Genomic DNA, 16,606 nt, shown 5'->3' with positions numbered 1-16,606 from the left:
GCCGCGCGCGTGCTGAATAGCGGTGCTGTCGCGCGCGTTCTGATCAGCTGTGTTGTGGCGCACGTATTGTAAAGCGCCGAGGGGGGGTTGAGCGCGCATACTCAAGAGAGGTGTTATTGCGCGCCTACTGAAGGGCTGGACTGGACTGAGGTTGTGTCGCGTCGCGGGGGCACTTTTGATCGTTTTGGAAGGGCATTTTCTATCCAAGACTAAAAAGGGCATGTACACTGCACAGGTTGAGCCCTATGTGTGCACGTGCCTGCAAGTTGGGGAATACGACTAATAACAGTCATGGGGACTGCAGAAACACAGCACACTGTTCAGATTGATGCAGACATTGACTTGTACCGCAAAGAGATCTCTATCTCACTCATGGTTTGTCCTCTCAAGTGGGGGAAAGACAATGCACAACGTTACCCCACTGCTGTCAACATGGGCCAAGTCATATCTCTGTCCCAGAATCCTCAGTCCCAAATGAGAGGGGTTTTTTCTGTTGTAGGGGACATTGTAAATACCCAGAGATACCAGCTTTTACCAGATTATAGTTATATGATAATTTTCCTTTAAACCCATCTCTATCTAAGTGAGTGATTAAATGTTGAATGTGATGAGTTTTCAACAATACTAAATTGAAACTTTATTTTTTTTACATGGTTTAATAATTTTTTGTTATTAAAATTGAAGTTCCTGTTTCAAAGCTTACAGATAGATGGCTAATTTGTATGTCATTGACACTTTTGGCACTTTTTTGGAGTATTTTCAAAAGTTTTTTTTTTTCCTGTAAATGATTCAATAAATATCGTACCGTGACATTCATACCGAGGTATTACCGTACCGTGAAATTCTGATACCGTTACATCCCTAATATATATATATATATATATATATATATATATATATATATATATATATATATATATATATATATATATATATATATTTAAAGTACAGATATAGTATGTTAAAAGCACATTTTACTTCAATTTCATGGTGTCTCAAAATAGCACAGTTGAGTACACTTAGATGGTATTAAGTTTATCTTAAAATATACTTAATGCTACCTTTTAGTTTATTAAGCACAAAATTAGTGTGCGGAAAAAGAGCACTTTTAGTACAGTACTGAAAAGTGTACTAAGTATACTTAAATAAAGTGCATTTTAGTGCACTCTCTTTTTTTTTTCTTTTTTTTACCTGGGGGACATTTTGAAGTCGGCCATCTTGGATCCAACTTTTGTTTTTTCAATAGGAAGAGGGTCATTTAACACATTAAACTTATTGGGAATTTTACAAGAAAAAACACGATGTGCTTGGTTTTACCGTAACTTTATTCTGTCATGAGTTATTTACAAGTTTCTGACCAAAATGTGTTGAATGTGCTGCCCGTTGTGTTGGATTGTCAATGCAACCCTCTTCTCCCACTCTTCACACACTGATAGCAACACCGCAGGAGAAATGCCAGCACAGGATTCTAGTATCCGTAGTTTCAGGTGCTGCACATCTTGTATCTTCACACCACAGACAGTGGGGTATATGCTGAAGCATGCTAATAGGACTTTTAATTTGCCAGTAACCTGGGTTAAGCGCTTCCGGCGAATTGAATGCCAATGCAAAATCCGGTGCGTTTAAGGTCTGTTTTCTTTAAAATCAGCGATCTCCACTAGCTGAGTGATATCCGATTTAAAGTGGGTCTCAGATTGTACAAGAAGCACTGCATTAAATTACATTTCCCCCGCCATATCTTTATAATATGAGCATTTATTTTACCCCAATGTTATCAATGGAGCTTCTGCGTTAGCCTGCCGATTCTGACGGGCGCGTGCGAGTAAACCGCTTTTTGTCTCGTTTTACGTTTGAGCAACCAAATAAATGCTAAAGTTTATTTAACTGAATGTATTGTAATGACATTACAACATCGATGCTGTATAAGGAACCGTATAAAATGGAAAAAAGTTCACAATAACAGGTCACCGGAAGTGTATCAGCATGGGAACAGCACTAGCTCGGCATATACCCTATTACCTTCAGATGACCCCGAAGATAAAAGTCTAAGGGTGTCGGATCGGGAGACCTTGGGGGCCATTCAACTGGCTCAAGGCGACCAATTACCTTTTTAGGAAACTGTTCATCTAGGAATGCTCGGACCTGACACCCATAATGTGGTGGTGCACCATCTTGCTGGAAAAACTCAAGGGATGTACCAGCTTCTGTGCATAAAGAGGGAAACCCATCATCATGTAGCAACTTCAAATATCCAGTGGCCTTGAGGTTTCCATTGATGAAGAATGGCCCCACTATCTTTGTTGCCCCACTTTTACCGCATACGTTTGTGACCAAACACTGTAACAATGAAACTAACACAAAACCCACCCTGAATAAATGATGAATGAAGTGATTCTGAAGGCTAAACTGGTCTGGCTTGCTTTCCTGGTGTATAGGGTGTACACAAAGGAGCAAATGATAAATTACATGAGAAGGATTAAAGCTCTTTGTTTTAGTTTTGTGAACAGAGCAAGAATGGCAGTCATTATTTGCAAAAGCCATTAGCTAAAATTGCACTCCTTAATGTTAACTTTATTATGCTGCTCGGTGTTACACTTGGTATCATGTTTAATAGTGAATTAATAGTAAATTGTGTTGATTTTAGAGCTGGATTCCAAGTTTCTTTAAGAAGAGAGTGTGCACAACATTTGTGGAGGACTCCTTAAGGTAAGATTGTCAGTATTTCTTGTTTAGGACTGCTTTTTGATCATGAGAATAATCCTCATTTTGTTTAATATGTTTATGATTATGAGTGGGAGATAAGTATATACGTAATTGGGTATTTACAAGCCTGATCTCACAAGAAAATGGAAGTATTTGTTTTGTCAGTTTAGTGGCTAATTCGTATGAGTTTAGTCATACGAAAATGTACAGTTTTAAAAAGGGAAGTGGCACCCAACCCGGCCCCTGCACCCAACCCCGCCCCTTAACCCAACAGTCATTGGGTGATGAGCAAATCATACTAAATCAGGGGTGGCCAATAGAGGTGTGAACCTATATTGGTCTCACGGTTCGGTTCGGTTACGATTATCATGCCATCGATTCGGTTCAATTCGATATCTCGGTGCATCACGGTGCATTGACGATGCTTTCCATATATAGTGCTATATTTTAGGGGGGAGGCTATAACATGCTGTCTATAAACACACAGACACACAGCAACACACTGTCTCTCATTCAAACACATTCACAAACATAAACAGCATCAAACAAACAAACACACACACGCACACACACAAACAAACACACTTAAGCCCTTGCAACAGGGAGAGCTCGCGCTGAGCGGAGCAGAAAAATGAAAAAAATAAGCACTTTTCCGATGGTCCCTTACAGAGAGCTCCTCTCAGCGCGAGCTCTGCCGGCTAAAGTAAACGCAGACTGCGAGGGCTTAAACGGAGCAGTGCTCGTAATGTCGAGCGAAAAAAAAGAAAGACAGCTGTGAAACATAACCAGCTTTGTCATTCTATAGGAAACACACTTTAGATCTTTTTAGGGCAAGCGTTTTTTGAGTTATTGCCGTCTGTAACTGAAAGTGTGTCAGGAAAATCGAAAACAAAACCAACTGAAGCGCGCTCATTTCTGGCGCCTCACTGGATATACAGCGCCCTAAGCATTTGCCTATGGTGCCTATGCCACGGGCCGGCCCTAAGTTGGCTGAGTGTTGTAAATAACAGCGCTCACCTCCCTCGCGAAAGAGAGCATAGGAGATAAATGACGTCACTACATAATAACCGGTTATGGTTATTACTGAATCGATACCGAATTGTCCGCGTCTGTATCGCGGTGCACCGAAGAAACAATTAATTTTGACACCCCTAGTGGCCAACCCTGTTCCTGAAGAGCCACCTTCCTGCACATTTCAGTTGCTACCCATATCAAACACACCTGAACCAATTAATTAGGACCTGAATTACAGGCAGGTGTGTTTGATATCAGTTGCAGCTGAAATCTGCAGGAAGGTAGATCTCCAGCAACAGGGTTGGCCACCCCTGTACAAAATTACACGAATTAGATCGTACGACTTCATACGAATTAGCCACTAAATCAAAAAGGTACGATTTGCCTTGAGGTTGCGTTGGTATTTACATGTAATGAGCGTTTGCGTAACTGCATTGATGTATATCAAGTAGCTCATATTTTTATTGAAATATGGTTGCTATTGTATTAAAAATGTATGTAACAGTAAAATGTTGTCGGTTGTTATACAAGTTTTGATTAAACAGGAGAATATCAGACTAATGTAAGTAATAAGAGCATTTACTGATGACAAGTGAACAATAATAACAAACAAAAGCTGCAAAAATTCAGAAGAGAAAAATAAGATCGTCAGTCAGTGTGTGGTTTTGTAGTAATGGAGGTCGGTGTCAGTGCGGGGCAGCGCGAGACAATCACCCGTCAGTGGCTCTGGGCGATAACTTCAGCACAGCAGTGGTCAGTCAGTGGCTCAGCACTCAGCACACCTCTGAACAGCCCACTGACGCTTACGGAGATCTGGAGTTCGCCGGCGCTGGGAAGAGACACAGCTACGTGAGTTCACATCAATGCAGGAAACATTTTGTTTTAAAATGTTTTATTAAATTTTTATTTACGATTTATTGAATTTATTTACAATATATTGAATCATATGTTAAAATAGAATGTTTGAATGTTGGGCAATGGGTAAACAATGGAACTGTTAGATAAAAAAATGAAAACAGCTAAATTAAATTTGGTGTTCATAATGCAAAATTTAAGATTACATAATTCTTTTTTATTTATTTATGCTTCATTTATATTTTAACTTCACTTTTTAAATTTTTTAAATGATTTGTTTTTTGTTTTTGTTTGTTTGGAATATGTAAAGTATAAGTTAAACCATAAAATTATTAAATAATTATTATTTTTAGAACTTCAACTATCAAACTTTTAATAAACATTTTAATGTGAAAGTTGTCCATATAACTGAAGGAATATTCACATTTTCAGTGTCATTTTCAGGTCATTTTTACCCAATTTCTTGTTATGATTAATGAAATACTTATTACTTTATAATACTTATTACTGAATAAAACCTTAAAAATAAGTATACATTCTTAGAAACTTTGGGTTTGTGACATAACTTTGGGTGTTTTTTACATAAAGTATTTAAAGGCAAGACGTTGCACATGGAGCAAAATGTCATAGTTGTCAACATACTTCACAAGTTGATTATAAGCATACCTTAACATTTACTTAATGTTTTATAAAATGCTTTATAAACCCGCTTTATAAAAAAACTTAAAAAGTACCAGAATCATTAACCATATTAAACATAGTTTTGTCTTTTTTTTTTTTGAGAATGCTTTAATAAAAATCGTCCCTTAGGATTTAAGAATTGCTCATAGTTGGGGAAATGGCTGTATTTTGTCATGTGACGTGATTTTTGTTCTCTGGTTGGCAGTTCCTGCGTCTCTCCAACACCACAGATCCTGCCAGGGTGTTTGACCTGATGAAGGAGCACTGGAAGCTGCCGCAGCCCAGCCTGGTGCTGTCAGTGGTGGGCGGTGAGGGGAGGTCAGAGGTCAAGAGCTGGGTGCGGGACATACTGAGACAGGGGCTGGTCAAAGCGGCACAGAGTACAGGTATATCTGTCCCTTCTCTCTAGCATTCATGTTTTAAGGTTAAACAGAGCAAGTCGATGGACGATCCAATTGTCAGGCTGCACTGGGTCGTTGATGAGCGTCTGTCCGGCTAGTTGGTTTGGTATGCTCAACATGTCGCCCCAGCAATTTGGCCTAATTCACCATGAAAATTTGGTATCGGCATAAGAGTGCACTCTGATTAGTTATTAAGCTATGCTTACAAAAACCTCACTGATATAAGCAAGTGATTAGTGATGAGCAAAGATGGTGGCAATTGTGCTGCATTTCTCAAATATTTGCAAACAGCATGGATTACTGCTATATCAATAGGCCCACACGGAATCTGTGCGTGCAGAAATGTGCAGATTTTTAGCCCATCATTGAGTCTATTTATTTATTGTGTAAATTTATATTTATTCAGTTTTTTTAATTTCAGTAATATTTACATAATACAGTTTGTAAAGTCATATTTCCTGTCTTTTAGTAGATGTATTATACGAGAGACTTGCTTTGTTTGCCAAATAAGTGGATCTAATTGGATTTGCATTGTAAATATTCATTCATTCATTTTCTTGTCGGCTTAGTCCGTTTATTAATCCGAGGTCACCACAGCGGAATGAACCGCCAACTTATCCAGCAAGTTTTTATGCAGCCGATGCCCTTCCAGCTGCAACCTATCGTTGGGAAACATCCACACACACATTCACACACACACTCATACACTACGGACAATTTAACCTACCCAATTCACCTGTACCGCATGTCTTTGGACTGTGGGGGAAACCGGAGCACCCGGAGGAAACCCATGCGAATGCAGGGAGAACATGCAAACTCCACACAGAAACGCCAACTGAGCAGAGGCTCGACCCAGCGACCTTCTTGCTGTGAGGCGACAGCACTACCTACTGCGCCACTGCTTCGTCCCCTGTAAACATTCAGTAAAATTTAAAAATGTATTATTTTTTATTCTTAATAAATTCTCTGATTATTTTTTCTTCACAAAATTCTGTGCAGATATAGCAAAAAATATCGGCAGATTCTGTGTAGTCCTAATTATGAGACCCATTTGCATGAGCGAAACTCTCCTTGGTGAGTGACGGTGCTTTGTGTACACTTTGCTTGTAGTTGGAAAATCTGTTTTTCCTTTGTGGAATGAGAAAGCAGATTACTGCGCCCCGCGCGCGTGGAAAGACATGCTCTTTTAAGCAGGAGGAAAACGCACGCTGTTGTTCGGTTGGCTGCTGTCCGGTTGGTGTGTTCATCGTGACTGTTAATTTTAATTCAGTAATTAATTTTTTTGAAAGCTAATAAATTAAAACAAAAATAACAAGCATTACATTTTTAGTACTTAAATATTAATACTTATTTGTTACATAAAAAACTTATATTATTACATACAGAAACTTGTGTTACCTGTTATCCATTACCTCTAACACTGAATATCTGTCTTTCTGGAGCATGAATCTCTGTTTTCTGGATGATCTGTGTAATTGAGAGACTCCTTGTGCAACTGGTCATACTGGTCTTATCTCTCCCATGAAAGGATCATCTTTCACCTTGAGGTTACGCAATTCAGACATTTCAATCTGAAACGAGGACAGACATGAGTCTCCTCACTTCCCACATGGTTTAGTCTCTGATCATTATTGAAAACTTGTATAATTATTTTTAAAATAATTCCATTAAAGCCTTTATCATAAATTAAATGTAAACATCATTACCATTGAATAATTTCCAAGAACGTAAAGCATTTCCACCAGATCACATCTGTAAGTGACTGCGCTACAGTCATGTTCACACAATGATGCTTCTGAATGGATGGCTGTGAATGGATTCCTCCTTTTCTTTCTTTCAACCATTTCAGTTAGTTTTCAAAGCCTGCCTATTTTGTTAAGCAAATCTTTGTCTATCTCACCATGACAGCTGCCTTTCATTGCCATCATATGTCATGTGTGTGTGTGTGTGTGTGTGTGTGTGTGTGTGTGTGTGTGTGTGTGTGTGTGTGTGTGTGTGTGTGTGTGTGTGTGTGTGTGTCTGTGTCTGTCTGTCTGTCTGTCTGTCTGTCTGTCTGTCTGTCTGTCTGTTCAGGAGCATGGATCATCACTGGAGGACTGAGGCAGGGTATCAGCCGGTGTATAGGAGAGGCTGTGAAAGATAACGCCACTGCTGTTTCCTCCATCACACTCAATAAAGTGCTTCCTATAGGCATCGCTCCCTGGGGCCTTTTGGGGAACAGACAGCAACTCGTCAACTCCGAGGTAACACTGATAAAAACACTGATTTCTAATCATTTATCACACTGTAAAAACTCAAATTAAAATATTTTTATTTCATTTCTTCTAAATTGCATTTTGGGTTGTAAAGTTTAAACAAGTTTACGTATAAATGTGTTTCGACCTTTTTAACAGTTTGATCTTTTCTTCCTGTAATATTCATACACACAATGATTTTGCAGTCTAATGAAAGGAAAACACCCAAATTGTTTGTTTTATTGCACTTTTATCATTTTTAAAGCCTGTTTTCTCAAATTATAATAATAATTATTAAACAATAACATGAAAATAAATTGATAAAAAGAATGTGAAAAGCAGCAATAAATGTTTAATAAAAAATACAAATCAAGCACATATTTTTATTTATATTCCTTTATAAATATATCCTCAAGGTTTTTTCAAAGGTGTACTGTACACTAACTAACTATCCACTTGTAAGAGCAACAAATAATAACTTCTAGTTTATCATTTAAAAAAATGTGTCAGGAGGTAGATTTTCCCATGAATCATCTGCTGAACTGCCAAGAGCCAAGATTCTCACAGAAATCAGTCAAGTTTGGTGAAGGAAAAATCATGGTTCGGGGTTACATTCAGTATGGGGGCATGCCAGAGATCTGCAACATCAACAGCCTGAGGTATCAAGATATTTGTGCTGCCCATTACATTACAAACCATAGGAGAGGGCGAATTCTGCAATGGGATAGCACTCGTCATACCTCAGCCTCAACAAAGTTCCAGAAAGCAAAGAAGGTCAGGATGCTCCAGGATTGGCCAGCCCATTCACCAGATATGAACATTAATAAGTATGTCTGGGGTAAGATGGAGGCATTGAAGATGAATTTAAAGAATCTTGATTTACTCTGGTTGTCCTGCAAGGATGCTTTCTATGCCATTCCATATGACTTTATTGATCGGTGATTTGAGTCATTGCAGAGATGTACTGTATGAGTGCAGTCCTCCAAGCTGATGCGAGTCAGACACGATATTCATTCTGTTTCCACTGCAGCATGACTTTATATTCTATACTGGACATTATTTCTGTTCAGTGACAAGACTTTTGTCTAAGCAAAGTCAGACCTTATTGTCGTAATTAAATAATTAAAAATTAAGGCATGATCATATTTTATTTTGGTCAAATAAGCGTAATTTAGAGCCCTTTGCCTTTCATATTTAATAAGTTATTATTTGTTGTTCTTAAAACTTGAATATAGGGGACAAGACTTTTGTCAGGTAGTGTATGTAATATGCCTGCTTACAATATATATCCTTTTATTCCACTATATATGTGATTTATTGTGTATATATTGTTGCCTAATAAAAAAAAACTCCTAATATAAAAATGTTCTCAATTCCTTATGTAATAATCAGTCAACGGGACAAATATGGCGATTAAACTCATTATCACACCCCAATTGACCTCTGTTTATCATAGGGAAGCTTTCCTGCAAGGTATATGGTCAGGAACATATCGCCTGAATACTGCTATCTGGATAACAACCATAAGGCTTTTCTACTGGTGGACGACGGGACTACTCGCCATAAAGGTGGAGAGCTGGCGTTCAGAGCCCGTCTGGAGGATTACATTTCACACCAGCGCCCAGGTACAGCATAAACCTGAAAAAACAGACTGAACCGTATCCTGGACCATATTAGTGCCCCCACCAGTGCCCATATACAGCCATATCGCACTGCTACGAGTGTGATATTGCGTTTATACAACAGTTTGAGGGCATAATTGTGTATATAAAAACAAAATCAAACATGGAGAGTCTCAAAAACCCTTTTGTATGAGGAACTACTTTCTTCCGCCTTGGATTCAAATCATAAGCTGACAGTTAAACAGCTGAGCAAGCATCTTTTAAACTAGACCTGTAGTGTCTGCTTTTGCTATCTGTATGTAGGTGGAGTAATACACAAAGGGTAAAGAGTCTTTACGGGTGCTGACATTACTTAAATATATCATGGCTATCACCAAATGGACTCTGACCAATCAGAGCAGAGCTCTTTGTCAAAAAGCAAACAGAAAAGCCTCTGGAATTGCTTGAAAGCTGACACGCACAATACCTATTAGACTCTGTTTATATTCAGCATCCTCCTTTTTGTGAGTGGATTGATGGAATTTGCATCTTATTTCTAAAGGGATAGTTCAGTCAAATATTAAGGACATGTCCACATGTACATGGACAGGGCCTAGTGGGGCTCCTTTTTAGCTCGGGAGTTTCAAGCCTTATACCGGCCCACCTCAGTCGACGACTGACTATATTAAAATAACGTTATTTCCAAATCAGTTTCTAATGACACTAAAACGTCTTTTTAAAGGACACAGCTGCTTTAGAACTTCAAATGTTTTTCATAAATATGAGAACATGAATTTTTTATTGATATCTAGTCTATTGTAATGGTCGTCACACACACAAAAATTAAAATACCCCTACTGAAAAAAACAGCTTAAACCAGCCTAGGCTGGTTGGCTGGTTTTAGCTAGTCGACCAGGCTGGTTTTAGAGGGGTTTTGGCCATTTCCAGGCTGGGAGATGACCAGCTAAAACCAGCTTGACCAGCCTAGCCAGTCTAGGAGCCCAGCCAAAACCAGCGATGTCCAGCTTAAACCAGGCTTGTCAAGCTGGTTTTAGCTGGATTTAGTTGGTCATTTTCCAGCCTGACCAGCTAAGACCAGGCTGGAATTGGCTGGAAACCAGCCTGGAAATGGCCAAAACCCCTCTAAAACCAGCCTGGTCGACCAGCTAAAACCAGCCAACCAGCCTAGGCTGGCTTAAGCTGGATTTTTCAGCAGGGATGTACCCCTACATAAGTTACCCAAACAGTGTTATATGTCTTAACACTGAAAATGAAAAATATGTTAAACTCTGGTGAAGTTCGTACTCGGATCGGCGGCGTCGTAATGCAACGTGCTGACCACTAGACTACGATGTCGATATTAAGTATTGTAGTATTGCAGTATTGTTATCTGCTGCTATCAATGTCTACTTTTTTTTTTTAACCTACTCTTTTTCTCCCCTTTTTAGATTTCTGATCAAGTTATGTTAGATTTATTAATGTAGTTAATGATCTGATTTTCATTGAGCAGGTGTAATATTCATTAATATTAATTAATATTCACTAAGGTCGCTGTTTTGGGTGGAATTATAGTTACATCATCAACCTGCGGGCTGCATTTTGCTCACGGGGCTGCGAGAAAAATAAATAAAAAGAGCGGAGCTGTGGCAAAATAATGAATAAAAAGAGTGAGGTTATGGTCAAATAAACAAATAAATGAAACTGCTGAGAGTGCAAGCAGCTAGGGACGCCGGCCCTCGCGGCCAAAAAAACGGATCGGCCCACCAGGAATTCTACTGGTTCTCCCAATTAGCCATTCCGGGCCTGTACATGAATATGTTTCATAAATTTTTTTTCCTCAACTTTAGGTTAAAATAAAATCTTTGTTCACATGTAAATGTAAAAAATACACTGTGATGCGTGTAACCAATTAAACAACCCATTAAATTGTGTTTTATTAACACCTACCCCTCACGGTAATGTAAAAATACCGCTTGGTGTCAACCCAGCCATGTTGGCCAATCAGACAGGAGAAAACTCCAGTAGTAGCATCCACATGACTGTACTGTAGCTTCAGAAAATCTTCACGCTGGCTAGAATTTTCAGAAAGGTTCGGTTTCAGTCACCTTCTTTGTTGTCTTCTTTCTAGGCCAAATATCTAAAAATCCTTATCAAGAAGCATTTTCTAGGCAAGCAAAACATATAGTCTTGTTTTAAGAAATAATATGTCAAAATTAAGCGAGTTTTTTCTTGGAACAAGGAAAGTAATCTGCCAATGAGATAAACAAATTAATCTTGTTTTTCCTTTTGACATAAGATTATTTTGCTTACCCCTTTGGCAGATTATTTTGCTGTGTTTAAGAAAAAAACTCTCTTAAATTTTGCCATATTATTTTCTAAAACAAGACAGTATGTTTTGCTTGTCTAGAAAAGTCTTCTTGATTTGAGAATTTGTAGATATTTGGACTAGAAACAAGACAAAAAATCTAAGTAAGAAGTTTATTTATTTTTTTTGCAGTGTATGTCCTCATACTCCAGTGAATCAAAATCTTTAAGTTTTTTTTTTCTGTTGCACACTAAAGAAAATCTTCTGAAGATTGTTGGAAAAAAGTATGGAAAACATTGGTAGTAAATGGCTGTTTCTTCCCCCAATTCTTCAGTATGTCTTGCTTTGCGTGCAACAGTTTTGGAACAAATGGAGGAAATGTGATGGTTTTAATTTGAGTGAACTATCCCTTGAATGCAATATGCAAACAGGGACTATAATGACTTATATGTGATTGCTCAAATACATCTTCTCATATGCAGGTGGTGCAAGCATTGACATTCCTGTTCTGAATATGCTGATAGCTGGAGACACGTCCATGCTGGAGGTGAGAAGTTTACAGCTTCATTAAGCATAACATCCTCATTACAGGGTTTCAAAGGGCTCTTTATAAAGTCAAAATAAATGGCTAAAAGTTCAGAATTTTAGGCTTTAAAAAGTCTGGAAGCTCTGACCATTTTATTTATTTATTTATTTATTGTTTCTGTTTTGACTCAGTTCCTAGAGAAACAGAATATTAAATGGGAAAACAGTGGGCATGGCTTGTTTTTTTTTTCTGCCGTGAGCTGATTGGATGCAGGGGTCCGTTCTTCGTACCTCGCTTAATTGATCTAAGATGATTTGGCAGATCTTGGATCTTTTCATCTCGATAACTGATCTCTCGCTTATTTGGTTCTTCAAACAAGTTCGCGAATCAGATTAGAATGTCTGGATAAACTGATCTGAGATCGCCGCGTGTGTTGTGAAGGACAGATCTATCAATCCTCGAAATCATGATCAGCAATGCAACGATTGGCTGACGGCACAGCAGCGTAATGACATCATCTGGTTAATATTCAATAATCCATGTGAGCAAAATTACATCAAATTAGCAGTAAACGGTTTGTTAAATATGACACGCATAACCTTCCACATTTGTTGTGAGCTGCAGGCTTTACACTTTCATGTGTCAAGAGTATTCATCATGTATTTCAATGCATCTCAATGTATTTAGTTCTTCATTTAGAAAAGATTTTCTTTATTATAGTCGCCGTTTTTTTAATCTGTATAAAGAATAACTGGTTGTTTACAAAAGCATTTTGATATTGGTAAAGGCGTCTGCTTAAAAAAAAAAGTCGCATATTGTGCATTTCTATTATACACAATTTGTACAAAAGCGATCTAAAAAGTTCATATCAATAAGTTTTCTCTGTGCACCACCAGGTGGCAGTCTTTTTATTTTCATTTCGAGAGTGCAGATTGCATAAGTTTTATTAATATATATATAACTTTATTTATTTTATTAATAACTATAACTTTATATATAGTTTAAAAATATTTACTCTTTTCCCAAGTGTATATAACTACTATTGTAAGAAAATATCAGAATTCGGTACATACCTTCTCTATTATCTTTGCTTGAACTGACCCAATCTAATCCTGTTTATATAAACTGAACCTGCTCCCGATTAGGTTTAAGCTAGCAGAACTGTTGCTATGACAACAACTCTCGGATCAGCTTTGAAGAACGAAACGATCCTGGATCGTGTCAAATCGTCAATATCCAAATCCAGCTAACTGAGTAATCCACGTACGAAGAACGGACCCCAGGACTCCTCACCATTTCTGTTTGTTGTCAAACTGACAGGTAGAGGGGTGTGCTATAGCCATGCCTGATACCAGATTAAACCTGAGATTTGAACCAAGAACAAAGAGGACGTCCATTTTCAGATTTCAATTTTAGATTACAAAAGCAAACTTGTTTTATTCTTATCGACATGCACAGATGAGTTATTTACCTCAAAACAAGCAATGTGAGACAACAAAATCAGTTTGGTTAGTTGGGATTTATTTTATAGATCTTAAATCATTTTTTCCTGTAACCTCAGTGTTTTAAGATTTCTGTTTTGATTTTATTTGATTCTGTGGTTTTGTAGTTCTTTATTTATAGATCTTAACAGGGTCTACTGTAAAAGTGTGCATGCGTGCGTGCGTGCGTGCGCTGGCGTTTGCGTGTGTGTATATACATGTATGATTATGTTTAACAGAACAAGGAAATTTTTATAGTATGTCTGATAATATTTTTTCTTCTGGAGAAAGTCTTATTTGTTTTGTTTCAGCTAGAATAAAAGCAGTTTTTAATAAAAAAAAATAAAAGTCCAAACTATTAGCCCCTTTTAGCTATACATTTTTTGATAGTATACGGAACAAACCATCGTTATAAAATAACTAGTTAACCTAATTAACCAAGTTAAGCCTTTAAATGTCACTTTAAGCTGTATAGAAGTGTCTTGAAAAATATCTAGTCAAATATTATTTACTGTCATCATGGCAAAGATAAAATAAATCAGTTATTAGAAATTAAAACTGTTTTGTTTAGAAATGTGCTGAAAAAAATATTCTCTCTGTTAAACAGAAATCGGGGAAAAAATAAACAGGAGGGCTAATAATTCTGACTTTATCTGTGTATATAATATGTATATGTATCTCTTTTGACTTGATTGAACCTGCAGAATCTCTGTCTTTCTTCACTCTGACTTGAGATGTTTCTTCACCTCAGTTTTTAGAGATGTCTCTGAAGAATTCAACACCGTGTTTGGTTCTGGCTGGTTCGGGTGGTCTTGCCAATCTAGTGAGCGACATTGTGGAGAATGTTCAGTCTGCGGCGATGCCTGGAGCATCAGAGGAGGAGGACGCCAGCCCCATCATGGAGCTCCGAGAACAACTGGCGGCAAAAGTCAAGAAGTATTTTCCTGCAGAGAATGATACTGACAAACTTGTTGATAAGGTACATGTTGCACACTTTACTCAACCATTTAATATTCAAGTATTAACATTTCTTTTTATAACTTTTAATGATTTTTCTGCTTATTAAAAGGTTTTAAGCATCTACCAAAACAAAGACATCATCTCCATTTATAATGCAGAACAAGAAGGAGCAGAAGATTTTGACATTGTGATGCTTAAAGTGCTTGTTCAAGGTAAACGTAATGTGTGTGTGTGTGTATATGTGAATGTATGTAAATGTGTATATATATATGTGTGTGTGTGTGTGTGTGTGTGTGTGTGTGTGTGTGTGTGTGTGTGTGTGTGTGTGTGTGTGTGTGTGTGTGTGTGTGTGTGTGTGTGTGTGTGTGTGTGTGTGTGTGTGTGTGTGTGTGTGTGTGTGTGTGTGTGTGTGTGTGTGTGTGTGTATGTATGTATGTATGTATATATATGTGTGTGTGTATATATAATATATATGTGTGTGTGTTTGTGTGTATATGTAATATAAAGATGTTATCTAATTACTAATTAATTGTAATCAGTCATTACTGGAATGTCTAATTAATCTACCAAGTAATAGTTATAGCTAACTATTTGAAAATGTCTAAATTTATGACTGTGATCAGTTTTGTTTATTCTTCAATTGGTTTTATGTCTCACATTTTTGTTGTGTGTGTGTGTTTTAGCGAGTAAACGGCATGCCTCAGAGAGTACTAACTCTTATGCTGATGAGCTGAGACTCTCTGTAACCTGGAACAGAGTGGACATCGCCAAGAGTGAACTCTTCAATGGAAACATCGACTGGAAGGTAGAGGTTAAACTAGTAAACTAACTACTTTTAAACATGAGACATCTTAAAAAAACTTTTTTTTAATCTTACACCAAAAACAGATATTTTTTAAGTAAAAGAAAGTAAACATGCTTTAATACTTTTTAAACATTAGTTAACTTACCCATGTCTCCTTATTTCAGACTGATTAATACATTTGAGCATATATTTAACTGTGTATTATGCACTCTAAAAGAGTGAATGAGTTAGTGAAACAGTTCTAGCATGTGTTGATAACCTGTTATCTCTAACCTGACACACACAGTATGAGGAGCTGGTGGATTCCATGACTGACGCTCTGGAGAACAACAAACCCCAGTTTGTGCGTCTCCTCATCGATAACGGTCTGAACATTCTGAGCTACTTGACTTACGGCCGACTGGAGAAACTGTACAACTCCATCTCTGACACCTGCCTGGCCAAAACACTCCTGCTCCACCATCTGGACGAGCGCATGCACGAGTCCAACGAGCAGATCTACAGCATCAGCCTTTATGAGGTCAGATCTCAAATGCACATATACTGTAACAGATGGACTGACCAGCGCACAATTGCCCACCGCTTTTGTACTTGGTGCAAAAAAAAAATGTTGAGTTCACCTAGGAAAAACAATTTACTTTTATGTTGAAAGCAAAAGAAGATATTTTGAAGAATGTTGATATTGACTTTCAAAGCATTCGTTTTTCTTCCTATGGATGGCAGTGGTTACTGGTTTATTATACTGTGATATTCTTTAAAATATCTTTTGCTCAGTAGAAGAACAAAGCTCTTATATGTTTGGAACATATTGAGAGTAAGTTGGTGAGAACATTTTCATTTTAAGGAGAACTATACCTTTGAATTAAGTATACCCCTTATTAATGATGCTTACAGATCCACAGAATGTGTCAGAGTACTACTGGAGAGCCAAATTCAGTACACACATTAATTGATGAAACCCAGTTCCAATAAGAGTTAGACCTGAATAAACGCAAAATAGAAAGTTTCACATTGTATTAAAAAAAAAAGACTCTTGATAC

General features: G+C 37.6%; 1 protein-coding gene across 2 annotated transcripts in view; it reads left to right on the top strand.

Annotated features, from left to right (window-relative positions):
- Window positions 1-16,606, top strand: part of trpm4b.1 (transient receptor potential cation channel, subfamily M, member 4b, tandem duplicate 1) — a 42,183-nt gene that overhangs the window by 3,933 nt on the left and 21,644 nt on the right. For both annotated transcript variants that reach the window (XM_087275656.1, XM_087275655.1), the window contains exons 2-11: window positions 2,645-2,706; window positions 4,389-4,566; window positions 5,459-5,639; window positions 7,728-7,897; window positions 9,345-9,513; window positions 12,277-12,341; window positions 14,553-14,780; window positions 14,871-14,973; window positions 15,445-15,566; window positions 15,853-16,086. In XM_087275656.1, coding sequence (XP_087131782.1) covers window positions 2,645-2,706; window positions 4,389-4,566; window positions 5,459-5,639; window positions 7,728-7,897; window positions 9,345-9,513; window positions 12,277-12,341; window positions 14,553-14,780; window positions 14,871-14,973; window positions 15,445-15,566; window positions 15,853-16,086 — 1,512 coding nt within the window. The remainder of the gene's footprint in view (window positions 1-2,644; window positions 2,707-4,388; window positions 4,567-5,458; window positions 5,640-7,727; window positions 7,898-9,344; window positions 9,514-12,276; window positions 12,342-14,552; window positions 14,781-14,870; window positions 14,974-15,444; window positions 15,567-15,852; window positions 16,087-16,606) is intronic.

The sequence above is a fragment of the Danio rerio genome, chromosome 12, assembly GCF_052040795.2.
Source record: "Danio rerio strain M-AB ecotype USA chromosome 12, GRCz13ab, whole genome shotgun sequence".
Lineage (NCBI taxonomy): Eukaryota > Metazoa > Chordata > Actinopteri > Cypriniformes > Danionidae > Danio > Danio rerio.
This window is presented reverse-complemented; position numbering and strand designations above follow the sequence as displayed.